Consider the following 24917-nt stretch of genomic DNA (forward strand, 5'->3'; position numbering starts at 1 on the left):
TCTCAACTAAGAAACAATTTTAAACTTTAGTACTTTATTACTGAGTTTTAAAATTAAGTGAAGAGAATCGATTATTGAAATTCTTAGGTTTTGAAAGGAAAAGTGTTGCCTCCAAACAACTTCGTCAATTTTGTGAGGATAACAAATATGAAAGGATGAGAAACTGAGGTTAAAGTAAATAAATTTTCTTTTGAATGAGAAATTTTAGTTATTTTTTCATAAAGATATATAAATAATTACATAAAAGTCAAAACTTCTAAGTCAATCATTAAAGTGTATCTAATTATTTCACTGAATCTATCATATTCACTAAAGAAATTGATAAATGGGTAGAGAAATATACTTTTCAAACTTAAATGTAAGAAAATGTCATTTAACCAAAGTTCAGGTGGAATAATTAATTCAATAAAATTCTTTTGGTTTTATATGGTTTAAACAGATCAGATGAACATTCATACCAGTCTTATTTACCGGGTAATTTTACCTCATTTGTCGACTGTTAGTTAAAATCAAAGGACTGTTTCAACCGAATATATCGATTTACCAAGTAATTAGTAATACGATGACGTTTTTGTTTTAACTAGAATATCTAATTGAATTTCTTTACTTATAATAATACATTTTTTATATAAAAAAGGGTAATATAGTCATTATAATCAATAAACAGGCTTTCCAATACAGTATACCGCCCGCTGTGGTTTAAAAACAGAATTTAAAATTCAAAATCAACGGTAAAATATTTATGTTTTTACAAAATTGACCCTACGGCATTTTCAGTTTATTTAATGTCTAAAAAATTATTATTTCACTGGCTGTCTCAGTGGCAGTAGAGAGGAGGCGGGGGAGCTCGTTCACTTCATCCATCAGTCGTTCCTCTTCCTGATCGTAAAAGTAACGGCTGTGATTTACATCGGTAGCTTTGAGTGCAATCCATGGTCCCACTTCTCTGAGGAACCAAATTCTTCGTCTCTCTCTTTCCTCAGAATGGCTTCTAATAGCCAGAACAGACCTCCATTATACAATAACATAACGAAACCCAGCGCTTCCTCCGATGTAGGCTTTCTTGTCTTTTCTCTTTTTTGATTTATTTTAACCACTAGGTTTGCTTCTTTATGGTCTCATTTTGAGCGGGTTCTCTTTGTTTTTTAATATTGGGGTCAAAGATCAGTTCTTTCTCTTGTGCATTCTTGTGTTTTTTAGTGTTTTTGTTCAAGACTGATGGGTTGATTCTGAAGTTTTCTCTTTTAACCCTCTAAATATATATATATTTTTGTTGTGAATGTGTTAAGAAGAGGTGCAGTGGTGATGAGGTGAGTTGGGATAAAGAAGAGATATCTGCGGAAAAAATGGTTGGGACAGCAAATAATGGGAGGATCCGGCTAGCGTTTTCAGTGGTAAATGGGGTCCAAGATCTTGGCCCGAATAGCAACCCGGCTAGCATTGCGGGTTCTGAATGTGGAACTATTGAGTTTACAAGAGAGGATGTTCAAGCTTTGTTGAATGAGAAAATGAAATACAAGAACAAGTATAATTACAAGGTGAGCTGATACTTGAAAATGATCCATTTTGTTGTTTATAGTGGGGCTTTTTTTTTTTTTTTTTAATGTTTAATTTTTTACTTGGACTGCTTGGTTTGGGAATTTCAGGAGAGATGTGAGAATATGATGGAGTACATTAAGAGGCTTAGGCTTTGCATTAGATGGTTTCAAGAGCTTGAGGGAGACTATGCGTTTGAGCTTGAGAGGTTAAGAAATGAGTTGGAATTAAATGAACAAAAGTGCGCAGAGTTGGGTATGCTTGACTGATTTATTTTTTTAATTTCATTCTTTCTACATATTTGTCTACGCTGTTTGTAAATGCTAGTGGGTGTGCTTGACTGTAGAACTAGCAAAAACAAACAAGGAGGAGGAATTGAATTTGATAATTGTGGAGTTGAGAAAGAATTTTTCTTCTTTAGAAGAGAAACTTGCAAAAGAAGAATCGGATAAGTTGGTAAGACTGCTAGTACTAAATGTATTATGATTTGTAAAAAATTTATCTTGCTGATTTCAGGGTTTTTTTTTTTTTTCTTTTCTTTCGAATATTAACAAATAGGCTGCAGTGGATTCCCTTGCAAGGGAGAAAGAGACTAGAGCTAATATTGAGAGATCACATGCCTCTCTGTCAGAAGATCTGGGGAAAGTTCAAGAGGAGCTTCAGAGTGCTAATCAGAGGGTACTGCAACAAATCTAATTTGTACTCTTTGAAGTACTTATGTCCCATATTTTTCCTTTCCTCTTGATTGCAGTGCACATATGTTGTGGTTAATGTGTTAATTTGGGTTTGTTCAACACTGCAGATATTGTCAGTTAGTGATATGTACAAGCTATTACAGGAGTATAACTCAAGCTTGCAGCATTACAATACTAAACTCCAAAAAGATATTGATGCAGCTCATGAAAATATTAAGCGTGGAGAGAAAGAGAAAGCTGCTATAGTGGAGAACCTCAGCACCTTAAGGGGTCAATATAAATCATTGCAAGAACAACTTTCTTCATGTAAAGTGAGTTTTTATTTCTGCATGAACCGTATTCTGCTGCTTAGATTAGGCATTATGATATATAGAATTGTTTTTACCATATATTGTGAAGTGTATATGTATTTAAGTTATTTTTACCTTTATCTTTGAGCTGAAAATTAGATTGTTTTATCTCCATTTTCTTATAGTACTCATATTCCATCTTGACATCTTTTAAAATCTTTTAGGTTTCTCAAGATGAGGCTATGAAACAAAAAGATGCTCTGGTGCATGAAGTTGCTTGTCTTAGGGTGGAACTCCAACAAGTCAGAGATGATCGTGATCGCCAACTTTCGCAAGTGCAAGCTTTAACAGCTGAAGTAAATAATTATAAGGAGTTAGCAACAAATTCAAGCGAATTAGAGGTCAGTTTTACCTTTCTGTTTAATGTGCTCTCCGATGGGAGCATCTTATGTATTTCCCTTTAATAATGCCTTTTGATGTTGGACTTCTTTTACAGGCAAGATGTTTGTCACAAAGTAACCAGATGAGGATATTGTTAGATCAGCTAGCTGTTGCAGAGAATAAATTGCAGGTTTTTCCACCTATTCTTATAATTATTATATCATGTCACGTCTTTTTCTATTGGTTCAACTTATTATCTAATTACATTTCATTGCCCTCTAGATGTCCGATTTATCGGCATTGGAGACAAAAACTGAATTTGAAGGGCAGAGAAAACTCATCAGTGAGTTACAGAATCAGTTGGAAGAAGCTGAATTTAAACTTATTGAAGGAGAGAAGCTACGCAAAAAATTACATAATACCATCTTGGTAATAATCATTTATAATATTTTCCTTCGTAAATGTAAAGCATTGACTGAAAAGGATTCTTTTATGTTACAGGAACTTAAAGGGAACATCCGCGTATTTTGTAGAGTGCGACCTCTTTTGCCTGATGATAGTTGCAGCACTGAAGGCAGAGTAATATCATATCCAACATCTACTGAAGCCCTTGGAAGGGGCATTGATATTATGCAAAATGGTATGTCTCTAGTTGTATAACCACTGAGTTTTTGCTTGCTATACTGTTCTTTTAATTATTTGAACTGAACTCATTGTTATGTTCTTTTCAGGACAAAAACATTCTTTCACATTTGATAGAGTGTTTATGCCTGATGCACCTCAAGAGGATGTCTTTGTTGAGATTTCTCAACTTGTTCAAAGTGCTCTTGATGGTTATAAGGTGATTTATATCTAGCTTCTAGATTTACTCTTTCCCTTTATTCAGTGTCTAAATATGCTTGTGCAAAGCAATTTCGTCGTCCATACCTTTGTGTTACATTGGATATCAAGTTTTCTTTTTAAATTCATTTTGTGCAATCTTTATAGGAAACCTTTTATGTTATTCGCTTATTTTTTCCCTAGGCTTGATGTGTTCCTTGTGTTTGTAGACATTTTACGACTTGTTTATGAACTGTATTTCTGTTAAACTTGACTCTACACTGAGCAATCTTTGATTAGTTAAATTCATAAATATTCATGTTGCATAGACTTAACTTTGTCATGCTGTTTACCCTGCATACCTATGTATTCTACAGCTTTTTAAGAGATGTTAGTTTTTCTTTTCAGGTTTGCATTTTTGCATATGGCCAAACAGGTTCAGGAAAAACCTATACCATGATGGGCAAACCTGGACATCCAGATCAAAAGGGTCTCATACCACGCTCGCTTGAACAAATTTTTCAAACTAGGCAATCTCTTCAAACTCAAGGCTGGAAATATGAGATGCAAGTAAGCAGTCATATCTAGCTGTTGTTGGTAGTTTTGCTTCTTTTTTGAGTGGTTGACGAAAACATTTTTCTTTTCACTTTTTACAAACATCAATAGGTTTCAATGTTAGAAATATACAACGAAACAATCCGTGATCTGTTAAATCGAGATGGAACACGGACAGAAAATGGTACTGCTGGAAAACAATATGCCATTAAGCATGACGCAAATGGAAACACACATGTTTCTGACCTTACCATTGTGGATGTCTGCAGTACTAAGGAGGTTTCATATCTCTTGGATCGGGCTGCACATAGCAGGTAACCAGTTTAGAATATTTAGTTGAGTAGTGATATCCATATATTAAGAAAAAAGTCTCAAAGCATAGTAGGGTGGCTGTTTCCTAGGGGTGTGCACGCTTCGGTTTGATATGATCTGAAAGTTTTTTAAAACTAAACCGAAAAAAACGGTTTGAAAAATTTTCAAATCAAACCAAATAATTTTTGATTTCAAACAAAACAAAACAAAACTGAAAAAATATAGTTTGATCCAATTTGAATTATGGTTTGAATTATAGTTATCAATATTTTACGATACATGATATGTATTATGTCCTATGATACAGATGAAAAACAATTCATATTATAAGGTGTATTAAATTAATACGGTATTATAAACGTATTATACGATATGATATATATTACCAATATAAATTGATACACTTTTATAGAAAAAATGATAGTGCATTAGAGGTGTATATAAAAAATTTTAAAATATTAAGGGTGTTTGTGATATTTTTCAAAATGATGATATGTTAGTTATAATATTTTATTCTTTTATTAGTGTTTTATTATTTTAATTTTTAAAAGACATATCATCTACTATGATATGTGATATAGTAAATTAGATTTTTGATATATAATACAATACATGATTCAACTATCCTAGTTTGAATATTTTAAATTCATTCATTTCTAAATATATATATATATATCATTTAATAAAATTAACTTAATTATAATTTTATAAAACATAATATACACGTAAAATAAATATAAATATATATATATATATATATATATATATATATATATATATATATATATATATATATATATATATATAAAATATGCATGTAAAGAAAATGATAAAATAAATACGAAAAAACAAATTATACACTTAATTGTTTATTAGAAAATTCTGTCAAATATAATTATATATATGTATTTTAAAAAAATACGGTTTACGGTTCAATTCGATTTGAAAATTGTTGAAACCGCAACCTGAACTGAAAAAAAATGATTCGAAAAATTCCAACCGAAACCAAACCATTTTACAAACCAAACCAAACCAAATTATAATTTTTAAGCGGTTCGGTTCGGTTTTACGGTTTGAACCAAATTATGTACACCCCTACTGTTTGCTGTTGCTTTTTATTGAGGTCTATGTTTTGCTTTTTAAATTTGTGGTTCTGTCAGCTTCTAATATATTTTGAAGTTGCATCATCATAGTTTTCTTAATTCATTTGCTGCCATTTAAAAACTTTGTCTTTGTTTTTTCAGGTCTGTAGGCAAGACCCAGCTGAATGAGCAATCTTCAAGGAGCCATTTTGTTTTCACATTGCGGATATCTGGTGTTAATGAGGTATGACACCCTTATGCTAGTTACATCGACTAATTTGTATAGATGCTGATTTGCTCTGTATATTTATTTTCCACTAGAGTACTGAACAACATGTACAAGGTGTGTTGAATTTAATTGATCTTGCGGGGAGTGAACGTCTTTCTAAAAGTGGATCGACTGGAGATCGACTAAAAGAGACTCAAGTACTTGAACATATTGCTATAAATTTGCTTTTTCTATTGTTGTTAGTAGTTCCTGTTTTTAGGCTAATAAAATTTTCTTTTGAATCCTTGACAATTGTGTTCAGGCAATTAATAAAAGCTTGTCATCATTAAGCGATGTGATATTTTCCTTGGCAAAAAGGGAGGACCATGTACCATTTAGGAACTCAAAGCTCACTTATCTTCTTCAGGTAATTGTTTTAAAGGTTTAACTAAGGATATACGATGGTTGTGTTGTGTTAGATCTTTGGCTCTATAGCAATGTCTGACTTCTTATTTTTCCTAAGGTAATCCATAAGAACAAAATTTTTCATGTCATAGTGATTACCCTAGCAAACCTTAGAGGATAATTTAGTTAAAACTTCACTTTCTGAGGCACGAAATCACCATTGCCGAATGAAGACAGGAAATAAGAACAAAGGTCTGGTTTCGAAAACTCTTATCACCTTACTGTTGGACAAGCAAAACAAAATATAAAAGAACCTTATAAAGTTTGTAATTTGATCTTTCAACTACCAGTGTGTATAGCTTGGCTGAGCATGAAAGATTTAATAGACCATGGCCTGAAACAGTGAAAATCCTGTGTCTTTTCTAATTTTTGCCCTTTGTATTGGTGGGTGAATTGAAATTTTGATTGACTAGCGAAAAAGTGCAGAATAAAAGATATGTAATTTTTTTGAATTTTTTATATCTTTTAGTTGGCTCTGGTTTGTTCTTAATTGTAAATGATGTTTCCAACTTTCTTTGAATTAACAGCCTTGTCTGGGAGGGGACTCAAAGACATTGATGTTTGTAAACATCTCTCCTGAGCCTTCCTCAGTGGGTGAGTCGCTGTGTTCACTCCGGTTTGCTTCCAGGGTTAATGCTTGTGAGATTGGAACTCCTCGACGCCAAACTAACATGCGGTCTTCGGAGCCTCGCTTGAGCTATGGCTGATCTCTGAAATAACAACATCCTGAAGGATTAATCTTCGTTCTATTTTTGGCTTATATGTATATTTCTAGTACCAATGAACCCAGAGTTTACTGTGATTCTAACATGAGCTGCTTGTGTTTGTATAGAAAAGAAATTTTTTATTTTATATCAATAATATTCAGTGTATTACTTCTGATATTGATCCATTCTAACATTTCATTCACAAAATTCAATGTATCATTGAACTGTACTTCCTATGTTCACGTATAGGACTCTTTTTTTCTAGCTTGCCTTATCGAGACAGTTCATATTTTTCACAGTAAATTGTAATCAAACTCACAACACAAATTTGGAAGTATAGCAAACAAAGAGCACGTATTTGGGAACCAAAGGTAAGTTGATCCTGCAATCCTCAGATTTATCCCCGGCAATTGAACAACCACACTGATTTTCGCCCACATGGAAGCAGTATTTTCTGCAGATTGATCCCATACCATCCATAACCTCTTGAAGAATAGCAGTTGTGGATGCGTGATATGATTCTGTCTGCAGGAAGTTCTTTGTCCTAGCAACATCTTCAAGCTGTAAACACATTGAAAATATAACAGTCACAAGTCAGCTACTCCATGTTTCAATCATTAAAAGGGTACTGAAGTTTTACATATATGAGTTCATTTACCTTCTCAAAATTGTCAAACGATCTGTTGGCCAACTCAGTAAGAGGCTGCTTATCACTGGCTGCTGTGGCTGATATAACTTTGTCAAAATCATGGTACATGAAAGTGGAATTGAGTTATATATTTTCTCACTTATTTAAGTGTATCAGTTGTAACCAAATCCGCCATTGCCAGGAGATCAAATGCATATTGCTTTAGTCTATGCATGCTGGCTTTGACTCCAATATTTGCCATATAGACTCCTTTCTTTAGAAAGAAGGTGTACCGGTTTTCTCATTAGCAATATCTGTATTTAAAGCATAACATAAGAACTTTATAATCAATAAGCTATATGGGAAAAACTGCTTCTAATATTGCTTACTGTTGTATATTGGAGGGATAGGTAAAGGGCCAGTGATCCAGAAACCATTATCTTCAGCAAGAGAGACTTCATTGCTAGTAGTAGTTGGAGCAAGTGCTGTAGAAATAGAAGCAAGGTCTAATGCCACTTTTCTTATAGTTTGTACTGGTTGTTCTTGCATGTTTTCTACTTTGTTGACTGAAAAACTAATTACTTCAACTCTCTTTTGTGATTTTTGAAATCTGGAAGCTTTGGCATGGTTGGTGGGGTCTCAGAAATACCATTTGAGTTTGCTAAATGAGCCAGTGTAGAAAAAAAAAAAAAAGAGTGAGTGTTAAGGTATGATAGATTGAGAATTTAGCTTAGTTTCAGTTATATCCACTGGAGAAAGTAATGCTTACTTCTGACCACTAGGATGATATCTTTATTGAGGATAGTTTTGCCATTGGGCCAGAGCCAAACTTTGATTTAAAAAATCTTTTTACTTACTTGGTGGAGTGGCTTTGAAACCAGTTTTTTTCTATCTAATGTGGTCAGTTCATACCTGATTAGATTGAAAATATAACTTAAAAGCGAAAGAAATGGTCAGACTCAAGTAAAGTTACTCATTAAAAAAAAAAAATTTATAATGGATATGGTTGGTTGAATCGCAAAATCAGTAGTATCCTATAAAACTTTATCCTCTAAAGCTAGGATTTTGACAGATTTCAGCTCATAATACCCAGAAAAATTATGCATATTTATTAGAGAAAGTAAATCTGCAGAAAAATTATGCCATCAATATTCTATCTTATCTAAAAAATATATATAGAAACACAATCAAAACAAGTAAAAGTCCCTGAAATTAAATCTTCCCTAGCAGAAAAATCTCAATAAATTGCTTCTTCTTCCTTGCAAAGAAGAAGAAAGAAGAATAGGAAAGAAGAAAAATGCAGGGGAATGGACACTGGAAGACTTCAATCCTTTCTTTGAAGAACTGGCCTTAATCCATCCAAAATTTTTTTGGATGGATTTCTGATGATCGAAGAGGAAACAAGTCCATGTGACAAGAAGTTAATAAATCTGCATAAAAATTTTTTATTCTTAACATGTGAAATATGATTTCTGTCATGTGACTTCAGGGTTTTCATTATTTTTTCAATTTAAGCCAAGGCCAAAACTTGTCTACAGATCAGATCATAGTGTCAATCGCTCTACCACCTAACATTTTCTGCTTTATACTGATGACGTAGCTCAACAATGGAGGTTAAATTTTATAAATGAAGAACACCACACCTTAAGTTAATTTTTACTGTTAGATTTTTTATCTCTGTTGACACCACCAAACATAAAAATTGTGGTTAATTGTTTTGTGATTCATTTTAGTTATCAGGATGGAGATGACTGTCATGTTGACCTTTTTGTTAACAATAAAACTACATTTACACAATTTTGAATACGCAATTAGACACAATGATAATACGTCATTATGAGATTGAGTGATTTTAAATTAAAAATAAAATAACACTCAATTACATGATAATATATTATATATGTACATAATTACATACTCAAAACTGTATGTACATAGAAGGAAGTAGATCAAATTGACAAACTTGTGAGAGCTAATACAGAAAAGAATCAATAATATCATCAATTCTATGAGTTAAAATGTGCATAAACATTGTTTTCCATCAAGATTTATTAGATTTTGTAATTAAGATGTGGGTGGTTTTTATTCTTTTTTTTTTTTGGGTGATGGGCATAGTAATCTTTGAAATTTTGAGGGAAAAAAAAATCATTTTTATGCTATAAATTTAAGGCCAAATTACTATTTCCCACCCAACATTTGTTTAAACAACCTCTTTCATCCTTTAAATTTGAAAATTGATTTGTCTCTTCTATAATTTAGTTTTGAAAATAAAATATATTAACTTTAACTGTAAAATTAATAAAAAAATAAAAAATGCCCTTTAATAGGTTTTTAAAATTTATCCTTGTTCATTATTCTTATTCTTATTCATCCTTATCTTTTTTTTTTTAAAATTTCCTCTTTCTCAATACCTCTTAAACCTCACGCAGAATTTCTATTTGTGCGTTTTGGTATTTTATTGTAAAAAATAAAAGCATCAATGCATATTTTTACTTTTCCAAATTGGTAAAACAATTGCCTTGATACCAGCTCTTTAGCCCACAGGTTTTAAGCTATAAATTAATAGCTAAACATCACCTAAAATGCCACAATCAAATAGATGTGGGGGCTGCCACTGACCAAAAGCAGCAAATGATTCAAAATTTTAGCCACAAATGAATAGCGTTTTTGGGTATGAGCAATTAGACGCTTCTTCAAGGAGATAAAAAAAAAAAAAAAACCTTTAGGGTGCGTTTGGTTGGCGGTAAGATAGATTACCTTGGTAATCTATCTTTTATTCCCTTGTTTGGTTTGTTAGTAATAAAATATTACAGTAATCTTCTATTACCAATGCTGACGTGACAGTTAATATAGGTGATAATCTGATTACCACTTTCACCTTAGGTATTTAAAGATTACTGGGTAATCTTGAGTTTATTATAGAAAAATTATTATTTATTAATTTTTTGAGATAAAAATAAATTTATTTTTAATTAATATGACAAATAATATAAAAAAATATTTAAAAATAATTATATTCAAAGACATTTAAATAAAATAATTTACTAATAATCTTTTATTACCTTTAACCAAACACAATAATTATTTATACCTATCAAATTTTATCAAACATAGTAATCATTTATACCCAGTAATCTTCTAAGTAATCTATCTTCAAGGTAATCTTTCTATTTTAATAATCAAACATTACCTAAACCAAACACCCCCTTAAAGTTTTGAAGCCACTTACTCCTTACATCACTGTTTATACACATCACTATTGACCAATAGTTAACAGACAAGTCATCCTTTTGCTTGTATTTGAATTATCCACATGGTGTTGTCATGTTCCACTTCCACTTCCACACGCGTTCAATTTCGAAGTGTTTTGAAAAATATTAAAAACGTTTTCAATTAATATTTCAAAATTACCAAATTTGAATGGGCTTCAAGGCCCAGGCCCATGAAAAGCCCAAGAAGACCAGGCAAAGAACCCTGTTTTCTCTCACCCCACCACCTGCCACACCACACCGGTACTCCCAAAATTGACGGATAGATTCTTTTTTTTTTTTCTCTCTCTTTCTTTTGCACAGTTTGTCAGGAAAATTTCTTGCAGCCGGAAAAAAAAACATTGAAGTTTTCCGGCAAAGGGAAATGGTTTCCCCGGAAAATACGAATTGGCTGTACGATTTCACTATGATCGACGACATGCCTGTTCACGATGCCAATTTCTCTGTCTCTGCTGCGGGTTTTACTTGGCCTGTTCAACCCATGAACGGCCCCTCTAATGTCAGGTACTACATATATGATGAAAATGGTCTTATGTCTATGATTAGGTTTTTCTCTCTTATGTTTTTGCGTAATTAATAAATTAGGGCTTGTAAAAGGTCGAAAATTGAGGTAAGATTAAAATTTTTAGCAGCCATTTTTTTGGTATGTGATATGGACATTTCAATTGAATTTGACGCTACAGTTGCATATAGAAGGCTGATTTAAGAATGATATGGTTCAGTATTCTTGTTCAGTTTCATTATCGTGTTTAATATGATAATCGTGAAATGATTCTGCAAAATTTATTGATGATTTTTATTGTTATATTTTTTAAGAGCTGCGTGATTGTGGGGTTAATTCATTGGAGATTTGTGTCAAATTTTCCTGAAGAAGAAAACCACAGATTTCATCAGATTATAGATCTGTGGCTGAAACCCATGTTGTTGAATGCATTCAAAATTTCCGATTAGAGTTTAGGAACTGGCTTTTTGATGGATGGAACAAGTCATTTGCTAATGTTTCAAAGAAGACCTCTAGTTTCTTTGTCTCCAAAAACAATGTATTCTAGCTAAAGAGTGTTTTCTGTTCAGGTTTTTTAAGGCCGAAGATAGACATAGAACTGTGAGAATGACAGTTATGTTTGGTTGCTACTAATATGAAGCTGAATTAGAAGTTTGATTCCCATTTTCTTGCAAAATGTGAATATTATAGAATTCTAGTTATTCAAATCATTCAATATGTTTAGAAACAGTGAGAATGAAAAATGATTTTTCCTTTTTCATTCTTAAGCAAGATCCGACTGTGTAATTGTATAGTGCACTTCTTTTAAGTTTTTGTTTATATTCTTTTATTTAGTCTTTACTAGTTTTCTGTTTGATGTGTTCTTGTCCTAGTGTGAATTCTATCACTGATGCCTCATTTGGGGATTCAGATGGCCCAAATGAAAGTGGCTCAAAAAAGAGGTAATCACTTTCCCTCATCTTCTTTTTCCTGCTTATTACCTTACTCATAGGTATCTGTGTGCCTTTCATGAATTTTGAGCAGCAGATTCTGTGAAAATGGTGCCAAAATGATTCTATATGAGCCATTACCGAATAAATTGAGTTGTTATGAGATTTTCAACACTCTCCTTTCTTAGAAGCACTTCTTATTTAGGGATTCAAATGACATTTTGACCCACCTGTGTTATCCTTTACTTAAGAGCTTGTGCATGCTAAATATATGCTGCTTATCAGCTGCCTTACTGTGTAAATACTGTGGGTTTTTAGGCTGCATGAAACAATATATGTCTCATTGAAAAATATTTCTCATCTCCATTTTTCATAATGCAGGGGTAGATCTGAATCGTGCACTGCTGCATTTAGCTCCAAGGCATGTAGGGAGAAGTTGCGTAGGGATAGGCTGAACGATAAGTACTCATTTTTTCACTTTGCTTCTGTCTCAATCTTCTATTTTTTCTCTTCTTTCATTCTGAAGCATGAATGGCCAATACTTGTGGCATAATTTATAGGTTTGTGGAGTTAGGCTCTATCTTGGAGCCTGGGCGGCCTCCCAAAACAGACAAGGCAGCTATTTTGATTGATGCTGTACGGTTGGTTACTCAACTGCGGGGTGAGGCCCAGAAGTTGAAGGACTCAAATTCTAGTCTCCAAGAGAAGATTAAAGAGTTGAAGGCAAGTCTAACTTACTATTTGTAAGAACCATAAGGACGAAATATTTTCTTAAAGCTTTATATGTTAATGTTTTCTTACATTTGTATGTCCTCTTATGTAGGCTGAGAAGAATGAGCTTCGTGATGAGAAGCAAAGGCTGAAGGCAGAGAAAGAGAAATTGGAGCAGCAACTCAAGGCCATGAACGCACAACCCAGCTTCTTGGCCCCTCCTACAATTCCTGCTGCATTTGCAGCCCAAGGCCAAGCTCCTGGCAACAAGTTGGTGCCTTTCATTGGTTACCCTGGAGTTGCGATGTGGCAATTCATGCCACCAGCTGCAGTGGACACCTCACAGGATCATGTGCTCCGCCCTCCAGTTGCTTAAGTTCACAACTTAACAAGGTTTTGGATTGGCAGTTTGCACCTAACAAATGTATCCGTACTTGGCTGTAGTCTTTTAATTGGATTTGGTGGATGACTGTGCTTGAATTTCTGTACTTCTATGAATTCTTGCTGGCATTACATGTAAATTTTAATAAGTTATCTGGCAACCCAAATTTTCAAATTTTGATTCGAGGGCCTTTGGTATTTTACATACTGCACTAGTTCCTAGCATGCTGAGGGGGCTGCTTTACTTTCAATCTTAGATAGATAGGACAAGGATAGGAAGGTTTTGATCATATTAAGTTGATTAAGTAGTACAGATTTCTTCATGTAACTTTTCTTAGCATATATTTCAGGTCAGGAATTTGTAGTCGGTAAAAACTCGAATGATTTGAGGAAAGTGAGGAGAATGAGAATATTGTCATCCCATTTGGGCAAAATAATAAGTCAGAAAAATAGTGGCAAATAAAGGGCCACCAATCTGCCACGTTTCTTCTTCTCTTCGATTCAATGGCTTGCTGTCTCCTCGAACTTCATATACAAACCTTCAAAACTTCCAAGTCCTTCAAGCTCGGTTCAACAAACCAAAAGTCACTTGCCATATCTGCCGTTTGCAGTTCATTACCATGACCATATGCACATATGTCTTCTCTCCCATCGATTCTCTCTTGCAAACTTCAATCCTTGGCTCTTGCTCACCGCTCCTCCTTATCGCTCTCCACCCACCAACCACCAAGGAAGAAGCCATTCTTGAAGCCAAAACCTGCCTCGCAACTACCCTCTAGAGGCCTCTCAACAACCCCAAGCTTGCTGGCAAACTTAAGAAATTAAAACAACCCAGATACTGTATTGAAATTCTAGTCATATATGATTCACCGTCCGCCCTCTCTGAACCTGCTTTTCATGTGTTTAAGGACCTACCCAATAGAAAAAAAGTTAATCAGTCAACATGTTAATTCTTAGGCCTAATATTGCCTGAATAGAAGCTGCTGTAAAACTCCTTTAAGTCACATTCTTGAAAACAAGTTGAACTTGTTGACTTATCTTCAATTCCTGAAGGAAATATCAGAATTTTGAGTTCTGCTGGTGTGGCAATTTATTAGGCGCCAGAGGAGTCACAACTTCTGACAGTTTGTACCCAAAGCCAGTGGTGAGTTTTAATCCCAGATGGGCATTTGAAGAGGAGGAGAATTTTAGTGATTTGAGTGGTTTTGTGCGTACTTCTGTTGTGATATATTCAATTATGGGCTTGGAAGTTTAAGGGATTTTGAGTAAACGAAAAGGAGTTTTTTTTTTTTTTTTTTCTTTTTACCGTGTGAGAGATGGGGTTTTGAGCAGTGAAAAGGTGTGTTGAAGAGGAAGGAGAATTGAAGGTGGTTTCCCAGTTCAACGTGAGCCTATCAATTGGTGAAGTTGAGACAGTTTTGTATAATTTGGTGACTATCTTTGGTGTCATATACAACAGGGAAAAGTAAGTTTAGTTGTATACTTTTGGTCAAAAATTTCGCCTATAACATGATAACTTTATAATTCTGTTTCTTGTGTTGCAATAATGAATGTGACTTACATCCAATGTCTTGCTTTGCTAGTAAGGTTAACCTGTGCTACACTGAATATGTCGGATCCGAAATTTAGACTGTTCCTATTATCCTCTATGCTCACTATTTTTGTTTGTGACATTAGTGATGGAGCTCAATTCAAATCAGGATATTTTTGGCACACAGGATGATGTTTTAATTCAGTTTTAGACTTCTTAATTGCTGATAGTATGAGAAAACTGTAGTTTCCGTTTTCATATTTTTCTTCTGTCAAGAGAATTATCCTTGCTGAATGGATTAAAAAGGTGATTCTGAGAAGATGCCCAACGAAACATTTGATTTTGTCAAGCCATTTTAATAGTCAAAATTAATTGTAAATCAAGAAGATGATGTGATGATGTAATCAAATTGAGGTTGAAGAAACTACATTTTTGATGAGGACTGTCGAATTGGATTATTAACAAAAATGACTAAATGATGAAAGTATTAAGAAATTCAATAAGGTTATGAAATTTTCCATGTTCTAGTTGAAATATTTGTTAGTTTAAACATATCAAGTGGTTGAATTTGTACTTCAGCTTTAATTCTTGAGCAATGCATTGATTTTCATTGGTGGAACGATGCATGAAGATAAAGGATGTTGCTGTTGATAATCTGATGTTATATATGACCAATCTGACCTACTTATCAATTTCTTTTAATTGTGATCTTTGCTTGTTATTTGGACTAAAGAAATTAATGTTTAGAAAATACCCTCCCAAAATGTCCACATCTAACTGTAAGGTTGCTTGTGGAAACGTCTGCCTTCAAACTTCAAGTTCCTGGTTGGTTCTGCTAGATTCATTTCATTATTTAGTAGAAAGCAACATTACTATTATTATTATTTTTTCTGTTGCTAAAACAACAGGTAATCCAAATTTCATTGACCCATTACAAGTTTTGACTTGAAGCTGAAGTCTTGATTCTGTATTTGAGCATATTTCTAGTAAATATTTATAATTTTACTGATTTGAGCTTGTATTCTAGTCAAGCACTTAAGAAAGAGTCATATGTTTACGTATGGTCGAAATCTAAAAGATAAATACTAATGGTATAAAACCTTTCAAATGCTTTTGTGTTGAATATTTAACCAAAAGGAATAAGGGATCCAGAAAACAAAAGCCTGGTGCTGTTTTGATTTTACATTCTGTACTGTTGGATTTGATTAGTGAAGAACTCTCTCTTCTTATCTCTTTCCCTTTTATATCATATACAAGTACATTTTTCACCATTAATATGGTCAACAAATCCTCTCAAAATTCAACTTAATGTGCCCTGATATGACAGCTTTTTATGAACTTATCAGAAAAGTTTATGTACTTAGACCACAATGGCCGAAGTTGAGGGAAGGCTATGTCTAACCAGGGCTTTGCTCTGCCATTGAAATGGATGACACCGGCACTCTCAGCATCGGCAAAGCTAGTATTTTCCTGGTATCCCAACCCTAGCATGTGCCAGAAAGGATCAATAACATGGACATGACCATGGAAAGCTATTAAACCCGGCGGTAATGTCCCTAGCTGCCACAAACTCAGGTCCGATTTTAAGTTCTGCATAGCGAGAAACAGGACGATATAAGAGTTCAACATTTTGAATGAATGAATTGAATGCTTTTAACTTTTATGACATGATTCAAACATGTTTGGGTGGTTACCTCTTCTAGCCAGTGATGGTATGTGCGGCTTATGTTGGTTTTCCTCCAAGCCTCTAGATCAAATATGTTCATGCCGTAAGCCCATGCACATTCATTAGGCTCAAAATTGCTTGATATCAAAGGATGGGAGAAATTCAGGTAGCTCTTGAACTTCTTTGACATAACAAACTTATCTTCCCCTCTGCATGTCTCTACTGCTCCATTAACTTTTCCATTCATATCAATGTCCCACAGAGGAGAAAGATCAGTTTGAACCACAATGTCATCGTCCAGGAACACAATCTTGCTGAGGCTGGGAAACAACTGCAAACAAAATGCATTAAGTGTGAAATCAGAAGAGCATTGTCAGCTTCTTGAGGGGGAGAATTGGGCGTGATTCTCACCTCTGGTAGATGAATACGAATGTGATTCATCAAAGAGTTGTATTTAGGACTAAGTGCTTGTAGCTTTGAAGCAATGACAACAGGCTTCTCGGTGTTATTTGCCACAATTGCTGATGATCCGCCTCTAAACTGTGACCGCACGCGTTGATCTTTTTCCATTGCTTCTAAAACCGGCACCTTACCCTTTGAAAACCAATCAAAATGGTGCAATGCCTTAACCTCAATTACAGCAGGTGACAGTGAGTGCAATGAGAACCATGCCTGCATTGGATAGTAAGTTTTCTTATCTGTTATTATGTGCAACACAATTTTCTGGGGGTGTAATGAGTTCTTCACTAGTGACGTTGCAACGACAGATGTAGCTAGCACATTGTCAGAGGCGAGGACGTAGTGAAAGTATGAGTTGTCAACAAGGGCTGGAACCAGTTCTGCTGAGGGGAGCTGGAGGCGGGCGGCAGCATTCGTGGAGTGTTCATTGGCTAACCTTAGAGCTAGGCAATGCAGCTGCTTTGGTATGCTGCTTGATGCTACATGGCGGTATAAATATTCTTGGATTTTGGCTGTTCTAGTCCTTTGTTCCATAAGGGTAACCTGTAAAATACACAATATTGATTGGTCCAAATTGGTTGATAGCCTTATTTCAGCCTGAATTGAACTCCCAAAATGCCGGTTTTGTAACATACCATATCCCTAAGCTTGACAGCAAAGGCCTTTGCATCTGGTTTGGTTTCCTTAATTTCTACCATGAATTCTTCTAAAGTCTGAGGAATATCAGATCTTCCTTGTAATGCATCTTTGCTAATGGGCTCTTCTAGTACTCTGTATACAATTTCTGGGACCTTTTTCAAACCAAAATCAGTTCTAGTTAAGTAATATAAAAGCAGCACCCATTTCTAACATTTAGAATTTGTATAGAAGAAGAATATCTGAAGTGAAAACAATGGGCTAGAAGGTTACATTATTAGAATCAGGCCTTTTTCCAAGAATCCTTGGTCCTAGTTTCTTTCCCAGGCAACCTATAAAATCACAAGAAAAAAAAAAAAGGCAAGGAAATCAATTTCTGATTATGAACCAATGAACAACTTCTTTCAGAAAAAAAAGAAAATAATGACATTCACAATAATCTAACAGCCTATGGAGGATTTTTGTTCTTCATCGAGTCTCTAAACAAAATTGAAAAAAAGAAGTTAATGCTTAGAAGTCAAATTATACTGCAAACATATTCTTCTTGGCTTAGGATTAAACAAAATGGCTCAGAAGAATGTTAAGCTACCTATAGTGGAGCATTTGGCTTCTCCATCAATGGTGTCCACAGTGGTTAACACAAACACAAACCGGAGAAGAAATGTGAAGAACAAAAGGGAATAGAAAAGCATTCGATATGACACCCTTCTGGACCAAATTTTCACTTTGATAAATTCTCTAACACCTTTGCCTGGAAGCACTGTCACATGCCTCAAACTGGGCGATATATGAAGCTGCATTTTCTCTGAACAAACCAAAACCGGCTGCAAAAAAATAAAACTTGCCAAAGAAAAGCTAGCCGTACAAGTTTGGAAGAATGCCAGGTTGAGAAATGCTGTAAAAGGAGGATTTTGATGGTGTATGTTCAATGTTGCTGTCAGTCACCTAACCTTGCTTAGCAAATGGGCTAGAAATAAAAACACACACAGCAAGTATTGTGAGCTCATGCAGTTTGATTATAAATTTGAGAAACAAGAGGGTTGTTACATAGAAAGAGACTGGGGACTTAGGAGGGAAGCTGAGAGAGAGTAGAAAGCAAAACAAGAAAAGCAAAAATAAACATAAAAAGATGAAATGGCATTGTTTGGTGTTACTTAGCTTTGCCTGCACACGAAGTCTTGAAATTTTAGCATACAACTTAGAAAAGTTAGAAGAGAGAGTTATGGAGTTTGACAATACAGAGTTTCTAAATGGAAAATGACTTTCTCTCTTTCTCTAAGAAGTGGGGTTTGGCCTTTGGTTGTTGGAGTGAAAACACAGGAACATCTACTATCATTTTAATAACAAATAAACAAATCACTTGGGAGAAAGTGAAGCTGGTTCATGCTTAGCTTTAATGGTGACATTTATATTATTTATTTCATTTGCTATTTTATAGTTTTGTCAGGATTTAGATTTGGTATTTCAATTTGCACATGAAAAGTATAGAAAGAAAAGAGAGGGGAGGGTTAGTGAGACTGAGACTTCAAGTTTGACAGATTTACATCAATTGCTTTTATTGCCTTTCAAAGATTGTGTATGATGTTTATATATGTACCTCAATCTTCTGGTCAAGTATTCTACATGGATGATATTGGCTTATTATTTGAATACCATCTTAAACAAAAGAATGGCTTTTGTAATATCTCTTATCTAATAATCTAATTCATTATCAAAATAAAATGCGTCTTAATAATTTAAGGAACTCACAGACTATTTAATCAGTATCTTTTTAACATTCTTAAATGATGTGAGATATACACGCAAACCTAACATCTTTTTTATACTTTATCGATATAAGATTTTGTCTAAGAGTGTTACAATTTTAGTGGTTAGTTATCAAAACTAAACAAGTTTTATATCAAAACGATATATTTTTTTTATTTTAACAAATTTTTTGTAGAAGAAATCATTTGGTGCGTGAGACAATCATGGACCGAGAACAAATAATCCAAATTGGTTGTTGGACTAGTTTACATATCAACATACAAATGGGGCCTTGTTGGATGGGTCCAAATTTGAAACAGATAACCCAGAATGATTTTGAGTAATAATTCAGACTTATAATAATAAGAATGAACAATTAATTATAACCATTAATGGAGTAGAACATTTACACACATATTTCTGATGATTTATGTATGCATTTTATTTTTCTGTTGAGCTTGATTAATTATGTTGCTGTTGAAGAATTCTTTGTTGAAGCCAAATGGTTGTATGAAGGTTACATTTCTGCATTTGAGGAATGTATTAAGTGTTTCTGCTTGTGAATTATGTATGTAATAGCTGCACATAAGTAGCCCTACCGAATGGGTTCAGGGTTCACTTTAAAGAATCGAGAATGATAATTTTCCAAAGAGTCAAACATATAGATATTTGTATTAATACTATATGAGATGATTTTAAATTAAAAATAAAATTATATTTAATTGTATATTATTATAAGTATGTAAAACATTGCTTTATTAACCTTATTTTCAGTGAAAAATTGCTAACACAAATTCCAAATGGTACTGTCAGAGTCAGACATCTATTTTGTATATAAGGAAATGTATTTATACGGTTGTAAAAAACAAAATCGGTTAGTTACGTTCTCTTTTTTTCTAGCACTTTCATTCATTTTCTTTTCTTCTCTCGGTTGATTTTCACGTGCAATCCTTATATCAAATGAGGTCATAAACAAATAAACTGACCAGAATCAGTTCTTCTCCACAGCCTCCAACGTCAAAAGCTTTACAACGACCTTATATAGCTTTGCTACTCCAATCAAGCTATTAGGGTTTGGAAAACTCAAGTGCATGCTTCCCACCTTGAAGAGCCAATGACATGCATGGATTCATCAATGGCTCACGACCGAAGCCAAAAGTTGCCATCATACAATCAACTGGTGTATGTCAAGCTAAGCTTCGTGCATATATAGCTTTACAGTTTTGTAAACAGAAAGGAAACCATATGTACATAATTACATTAGCCCATTTTTTCAAATGGCAATAGAATCTATGCTGACCAAATATTGGACAAAGATTAGTTTATGCATTGAACTAAGAATGTATATAAAAATTGTACAAGAAAAAGTACTTACAAAAATTATTGCTTGGGAGTTAAAGAAAATTGAGGATCACCTTGCTCCTGAAGCTTCAAGAGAACATCAACCAGATCTTTATCTTCCTCCAGTAATCACCATATGGTGAAAAGACTATGTCATTATATTCATAAGTCATTATATTTACTGCTTCATTATAAGGTCACGTGTCGGCAAGTATCAAGTTTTAATTTTTCACTTATTATGAACTAACCAAGTTGAATTAAAGATAAATTAAATAATTTAAAAGATTGTAAAAATCAAACCTGTAATTATTACATTGATTAATAACTTGACTAACATTAATTTATAATTTATCGGAGCACTCTCTCCTCCGGGGCCCATTATTTTGGTGAGGGCTTCGATTACCATTAAAATAAATGCTAAAATAATGTTAGTCAAGATTATTAATTAATGTGATAATCACATGTTTGATTCATAATATCTTATAAATAATTTAATCTACCTTTATTTTAAATTCATCGTAAGAATACAGTTTTTATGAAAAAATTTTGCTTGGAAGTAACATTCTGTTTTCCTCCCTCGAGCCAAATTATGAGAAGGATTTTGCTTGCGCCTGAGGATGTTTGGTTTTAAAAAAAACAGACCAGCAATAGAAACATCCTCCCTAAAAATTAAGGATGATGAACCAATAAAGAATCTCCTCCCTTGAGGTTGAAAGTAATAAAGTGCCATAACAGTTACAGAATTACTTTGGCTTTTCTAGAATACAACGAGAGTGAGATTGAATTCCAGCTTGAGAGGATGGGACAACAGATGAGTGTAGGCAACTAGCAAAGTGATAAACACCCAAATGAGTCCTCACTGTAGAAATCGATTAGCAGCCAAAGGTTTACGATAAATGACAGCTTTTAGGCATTAAGAGGGAACATATTGGATAGTAATATACTTGTTGGTGAGTTTCAGTGAAAATACTCTTGATCTAAGTAATTTCTATAGTTGTTTGAGTGAGAGCTCTGAATTCAACCTTAGTGGAAGAAAAAGCAACCACTATTTGTTTTTTAAGCTTCATTGAATAAGATTAGGTGTAAGATAAAGACACAGGCTGTGGTAGATCTTCTATCATGTAAGTTGGTGGCCCAGTCTGCATCAACATAACAATTTAACTCTAGAACAAATCCAGCTTGAAAAAATAAGCTGGTCTATCATTGAAGAAAAGTTGTCCAATGTGTACAATTATAATACAGCTCAAATATAAAGAAATAATACACAAATAAAAATAACATATTTCCTTCATAAGCCGCTACCAAAACCTGAGTAATGGCATTTTTGTTTCAACTGATCACAAACTTTTTATCTGTAAGTGCAAGCTTTTCAAAATGAAAGCATACTCTTGTATGTAGGCTAGCAGCGCCACACCGCACATCGGAAAACCGTTTAAAATTTATTACGTATGAAAAATAGAATAAAAAGTTGCTGCTTCTTCTCTACCTAGATAACATTTTCATAAATAGGAAGGGTGAAGCAGCAACTGTACACAATAATTAAATCACGCGGAGTGACACTCGCACTCACAGAGCTGGTTCGATGTTTCTGTATCAGATGTGTCTCAAATTCTCAATTAAATATTCATAATAATGACAAACATACCCTACTTTGAATTTAATCACTTTCTATTTAGGGGCGTACGATTAGCTGGAAACCAACCAACGAAGAATTATTTTTTAATCTGTTTTTCACACTAATTAAATTTAAAACGTTTTTCAGCTGCGCAGTGCCGCATGAACGTGGCTTCTATGTCAGAGTATGATCGCTTTTGGAAAAACTTACAGATAAAAGTTTGCGTGATTAGTTGAAAGAAAAATATGTCTTTGTTATAATATTCGCCTAAGATTTATCTATTATTAAAAATTAATAGAAATAAAAAAAAAAAAAAAAGCAATACAAGCAAATATTTGATTCAGATTTCATAAATAAAATCTTACATTAAAGACAGAGATGTTTCCTCTAGTGCAATTCATTAATAATAATTCAGTTTTAACAATATAACAAGAGTTCCCTTAATTAATAATGCAAATTTACAACAAATAACTAAAACATAGAAAAGCAAAGGAAGGCACAACCTTTTCATCGGACCAGAAAACTCAAAACCGAGCGATCGGAGTAAACCAAAAAACCCTAAGATACCTCCAGGGAGGATGCAATGCATTAAAACTAAAAGGAGATTAAAAAAATCTGTTTTAATTCCCCTTCAAAAACTCTCTAATAAGGTTGTTGATGGTTTTACTTAAATGCCCCTGTATTCTAAACTAAAAACATCATAACCCTTACACATCTAATTACCAGAATGCTTTCATCAGTTTGAGACACAAAATAACAAATTCCACCTTATTGAAAATTGACCAGTGAATTAAACTAGCAAGGAAACACTTATGCATCCTATATCTAGACACAACTGACATTCAACAAATTTAATGCTTGCTTAAACTTGTTGATAGATACAAGCTTAGTCAGGACATCCCTTGGATTATCTCTAGTTGTAGTCTTCTCCAAACCACTTCATCTTTACTCAGTATATTCTTAATAAAATGAAGCCTTACATCTATATGTTTTGTCCTCTCATGGAAAACACTATTCTTTGACAAGTGTATTGCACTTTGAGAGTCACAGAATACCACTGGAACATTATCACATAACCCAAGTTCTTGTGTTATTACCTTGAGCTATAATGCTTTCTTCACAGCCTTAGTAAGTGCCACATGTTTTGCCTCTTTGTAGAAAGTGCCACAATATGTTGTAAGTAACTTTTCCATCTTATTACATTGTCTCCAAATGTGAAAATGTACCCTGTCAAAGATCTTCTCTTGTCTAGATCTATTGCATAATTTGAATCACAATAACTTTTCATTAGAAAATTGTTAGAACCATTAGTACAAAAATTTAAACCAAGATCATAGAACCCCTTTAAATACCTAAGTAACCATTTTGTAACATTCAAATGATCCCTTGTTGGTTTTCCCATAAATCTGTTTACCAAAATGATTGCATAAGTAATATTAGGTCTGGATCCTATCATTGCATACATCATACTGCCCACAATATTAGCATAGGGAATTTTTTGCATATATTCAATTTCAGCATTAGATGTATCATGTGAGGCATACTTTAACTTGAAATGTGCACACATAAGTGTATTAACAAGCTTAGCATTCAACATACCATATAAATTTAGGACTCTTTATGTAATCAGATTATGATAAAGACAAATTACCCTTATCTCTATCTCTTTTTATATCTATTCCTATTCTTTTGGCAAACCCTAAGTCTTTCGTTTCAAACTCAATTTTCAACAATTGTTTCAAGTTAATTAACTCATTCTTTTTTTTTTTTTTGAAAAAATAAGCATGTAATCCACATAGATTAATAGATACATATAATTTTTAGTGTTAGATTTCAGAAAGTACACACAGTGATCAAAACTATATCTTATTGAGCCAAAAGATAACACATAATCATCAAATTTTTTATACCATTGTTTAAGAGATTGTTTTAAGGCATAGAGAGATTTTTTTAGTAAACATACCATATCTTCATTACATGGCTTAATAAACTCCTCAGGCTGCTCCATATATATTGTTTTTTCCAGATTGCCATGGAGAAATGCAGTAGTCACATCAAGCTACTTTAGTTTTAGATCAAATAAAACTATAACATGAAGCATTAATCTAATAGAAACACGCTTTACAACTAGTAAAAATACTTTGTGATAGTTCATTCCTTTTACTTGGGAAAACCTTTTAGCCATAACCCTTGCCTTAAACCAGGCTAGTTCATCACCAGGAACAACCATCTTAATTCTATAAACCCACTTACATCCTATAACTTTTTGATTAACAAGCCTTTCCACTAAAGTCCAGGTTTTATTCTTTTGCAGAGAGTTCATTTTATTTTGCATGGCATTAATCCATTCAACTTTGTCCTCACTTTTACAAACTTGTTTATAATTTAGAAGTTTATTTAATTCAATTGCATCCCCTATATGAAATGTATATGCAGTTAAATTAGCCTGTGCA

The 24917-nt window shown here is 33.5% G+C and overlaps 3 protein-coding genes and 1 pseudogene across 5 annotated transcripts; 2 read left to right on the top strand and 2 right to left on the bottom strand.

The window, feature by feature from the left end:
* Positions 1 to 815: 815 nt before the first annotated feature.
* LOC123212344 (kinesin-like protein KIN-14N) lies at positions 816 to 7225 on the top strand. 2 transcript variants are annotated; one of them, XM_044631451.1, is made up of 17 exons: positions 816 to 1053; positions 1290 to 1538; positions 1647 to 1791; positions 1883 to 1992; positions 2095 to 2214; positions 2339 to 2542; positions 2746 to 2922; positions 3018 to 3092; positions 3185 to 3331; positions 3404 to 3542; positions 3634 to 3743; positions 4130 to 4291; positions 4388 to 4590; positions 5833 to 5914; positions 5992 to 6096; positions 6201 to 6305; positions 6871 to 7225. In XM_044631451.1, the coding sequence occupies exons 1-17, from the start codon at positions 985 to 987 to the stop codon at positions 7048 to 7050; spliced, it is 2382 nt and encodes a 793-aa protein (XP_044487386.1). In that variant the 5' UTR covers positions 816 to 984; the 3' UTR covers positions 7051 to 7225. The 2 variants fall into 2 exon arrangements, with proteins under 2 accessions (XP_044487386.1, XP_044487393.1); XM_044631458.1 differs by having other exon boundaries at positions 1293 to 1538.
* On the bottom strand, positions 7223 to 8355 carry LOC123192961 (annotated as a pseudogene).
* Positions 8356 to 11171: 2816 nt separating this feature from the next.
* Positions 11172 to 13645, top strand: LOC123226049 (transcription factor ILR3-like). 2 transcript variants are annotated; one of them, XM_044650515.1, is made up of 5 exons: positions 11173 to 11451; positions 12322 to 12390; positions 12760 to 12840; positions 12939 to 13101; positions 13202 to 13645. In XM_044650515.1, the coding sequence occupies exons 1-5, from the start codon at positions 11312 to 11314 to the stop codon at positions 13463 to 13465; spliced, it is 717 nt and encodes a 238-aa protein (XP_044506450.1). In that variant the 5' UTR covers positions 11173 to 11311; the 3' UTR covers positions 13466 to 13645. The 2 variants fall into 2 exon arrangements, with proteins under 2 accessions (XP_044506458.1, XP_044506450.1); XM_044650523.1 differs by lacking the exon at positions 12322 to 12390 and having other exon boundaries at positions 11172 to 11451.
* A 2435-nt stretch (positions 13646 to 16080) lies between these two features.
* On the bottom strand, positions 16081 to 18766 carry LOC123226043 (probable galacturonosyltransferase 12). Its single transcript, XM_044650502.1, has 6 exons — positions 18352 to 18766; positions 18036 to 18094; positions 17762 to 17917; positions 17079 to 17669; positions 16696 to 16998; positions 16081 to 16591 (listed from the first exon to the last, which is right to left on the bottom strand). Exons 1-6 carry the CDS (start codon positions 18560 to 18562, stop codon positions 16307 to 16309), a joined length of 1605 nt encoding a protein of 534 aa, XP_044506437.1. The 5' UTR covers positions 18563 to 18766; the 3' UTR covers positions 16081 to 16306.
* Between the last annotated feature and the right edge of the window lie 6151 nt (positions 18767 to 24917).

The sequence above is a fragment of the Mangifera indica genome, chromosome 1 (genome assembly GCF_011075055.1).
Source record: "Mangifera indica cultivar Alphonso chromosome 1, CATAS_Mindica_2.1, whole genome shotgun sequence".
NCBI classification, from domain to species: domain Eukaryota; kingdom Viridiplantae; phylum Streptophyta; class Magnoliopsida; order Sapindales; family Anacardiaceae; genus Mangifera; species Mangifera indica.

Excerpts from the sequence above, each read along its gene's own strand:
- LOC123212344 (XM_044631451.1), top strand. The coding sequence starts at position 985 with ATGGCTTCTAATAGCCAGAACAGACCTCCATTATACAATAACATAACG. Across the intron at positions 2,543-2,745 it reads AACAACTTTCTTCATGTAAA|GTTTCTCAAGATGAGGCTAT; the intron begins GTGAGTTTTTAT and ends AAAATCTTTTAG. Across the intron at positions 5,915-5,991 it reads GGATATCTGGTGTTAATGAG|AGTACTGAACAACATGTACA; the intron begins GTATGACACCCT and ends ATTTTCCACTAG.
- LOC123226049 (XM_044650515.1), top strand. The coding sequence starts at position 11,312 with ATGGTTTCCCCGGAAAATACGAATTGGCTGTACGATTTCACTATGATC. Across the intron at positions 11,452-12,321 it reads AACGGCCCCTCTAATGTCAG|TGTGAATTCTATCACTGATG; the intron begins GTACTACATATA and ends TTCTTGTCCTAG. Across the intron at positions 12,391-12,759 it reads GAAAGTGGCTCAAAAAAGAG|GGGTAGATCTGAATCGTGCA; the intron begins GTAATCACTTTC and ends TTCATAATGCAG.
- LOC123226043 (XM_044650502.1), bottom strand. The coding sequence starts at position 18,562 with ATGCAGCTTCATATATCGCCCAGTTTGAGGCATGTGACAGTGCTTCCA. Across the intron at positions 16,999-17,078 it reads TTCGTATTCATCTACCAGAG|TTGTTTCCCAGCCTCAGCAA; the intron begins GTGAGAATCACG and ends TTTTGTTTGCAG. Across the intron at positions 16,592-16,695 it reads ACCATCACTGGCTAGAAGAG|AACTTAAAATCGGACCTGAG; the intron begins GTAACCACCCAA and ends CTCGCTATGCAG.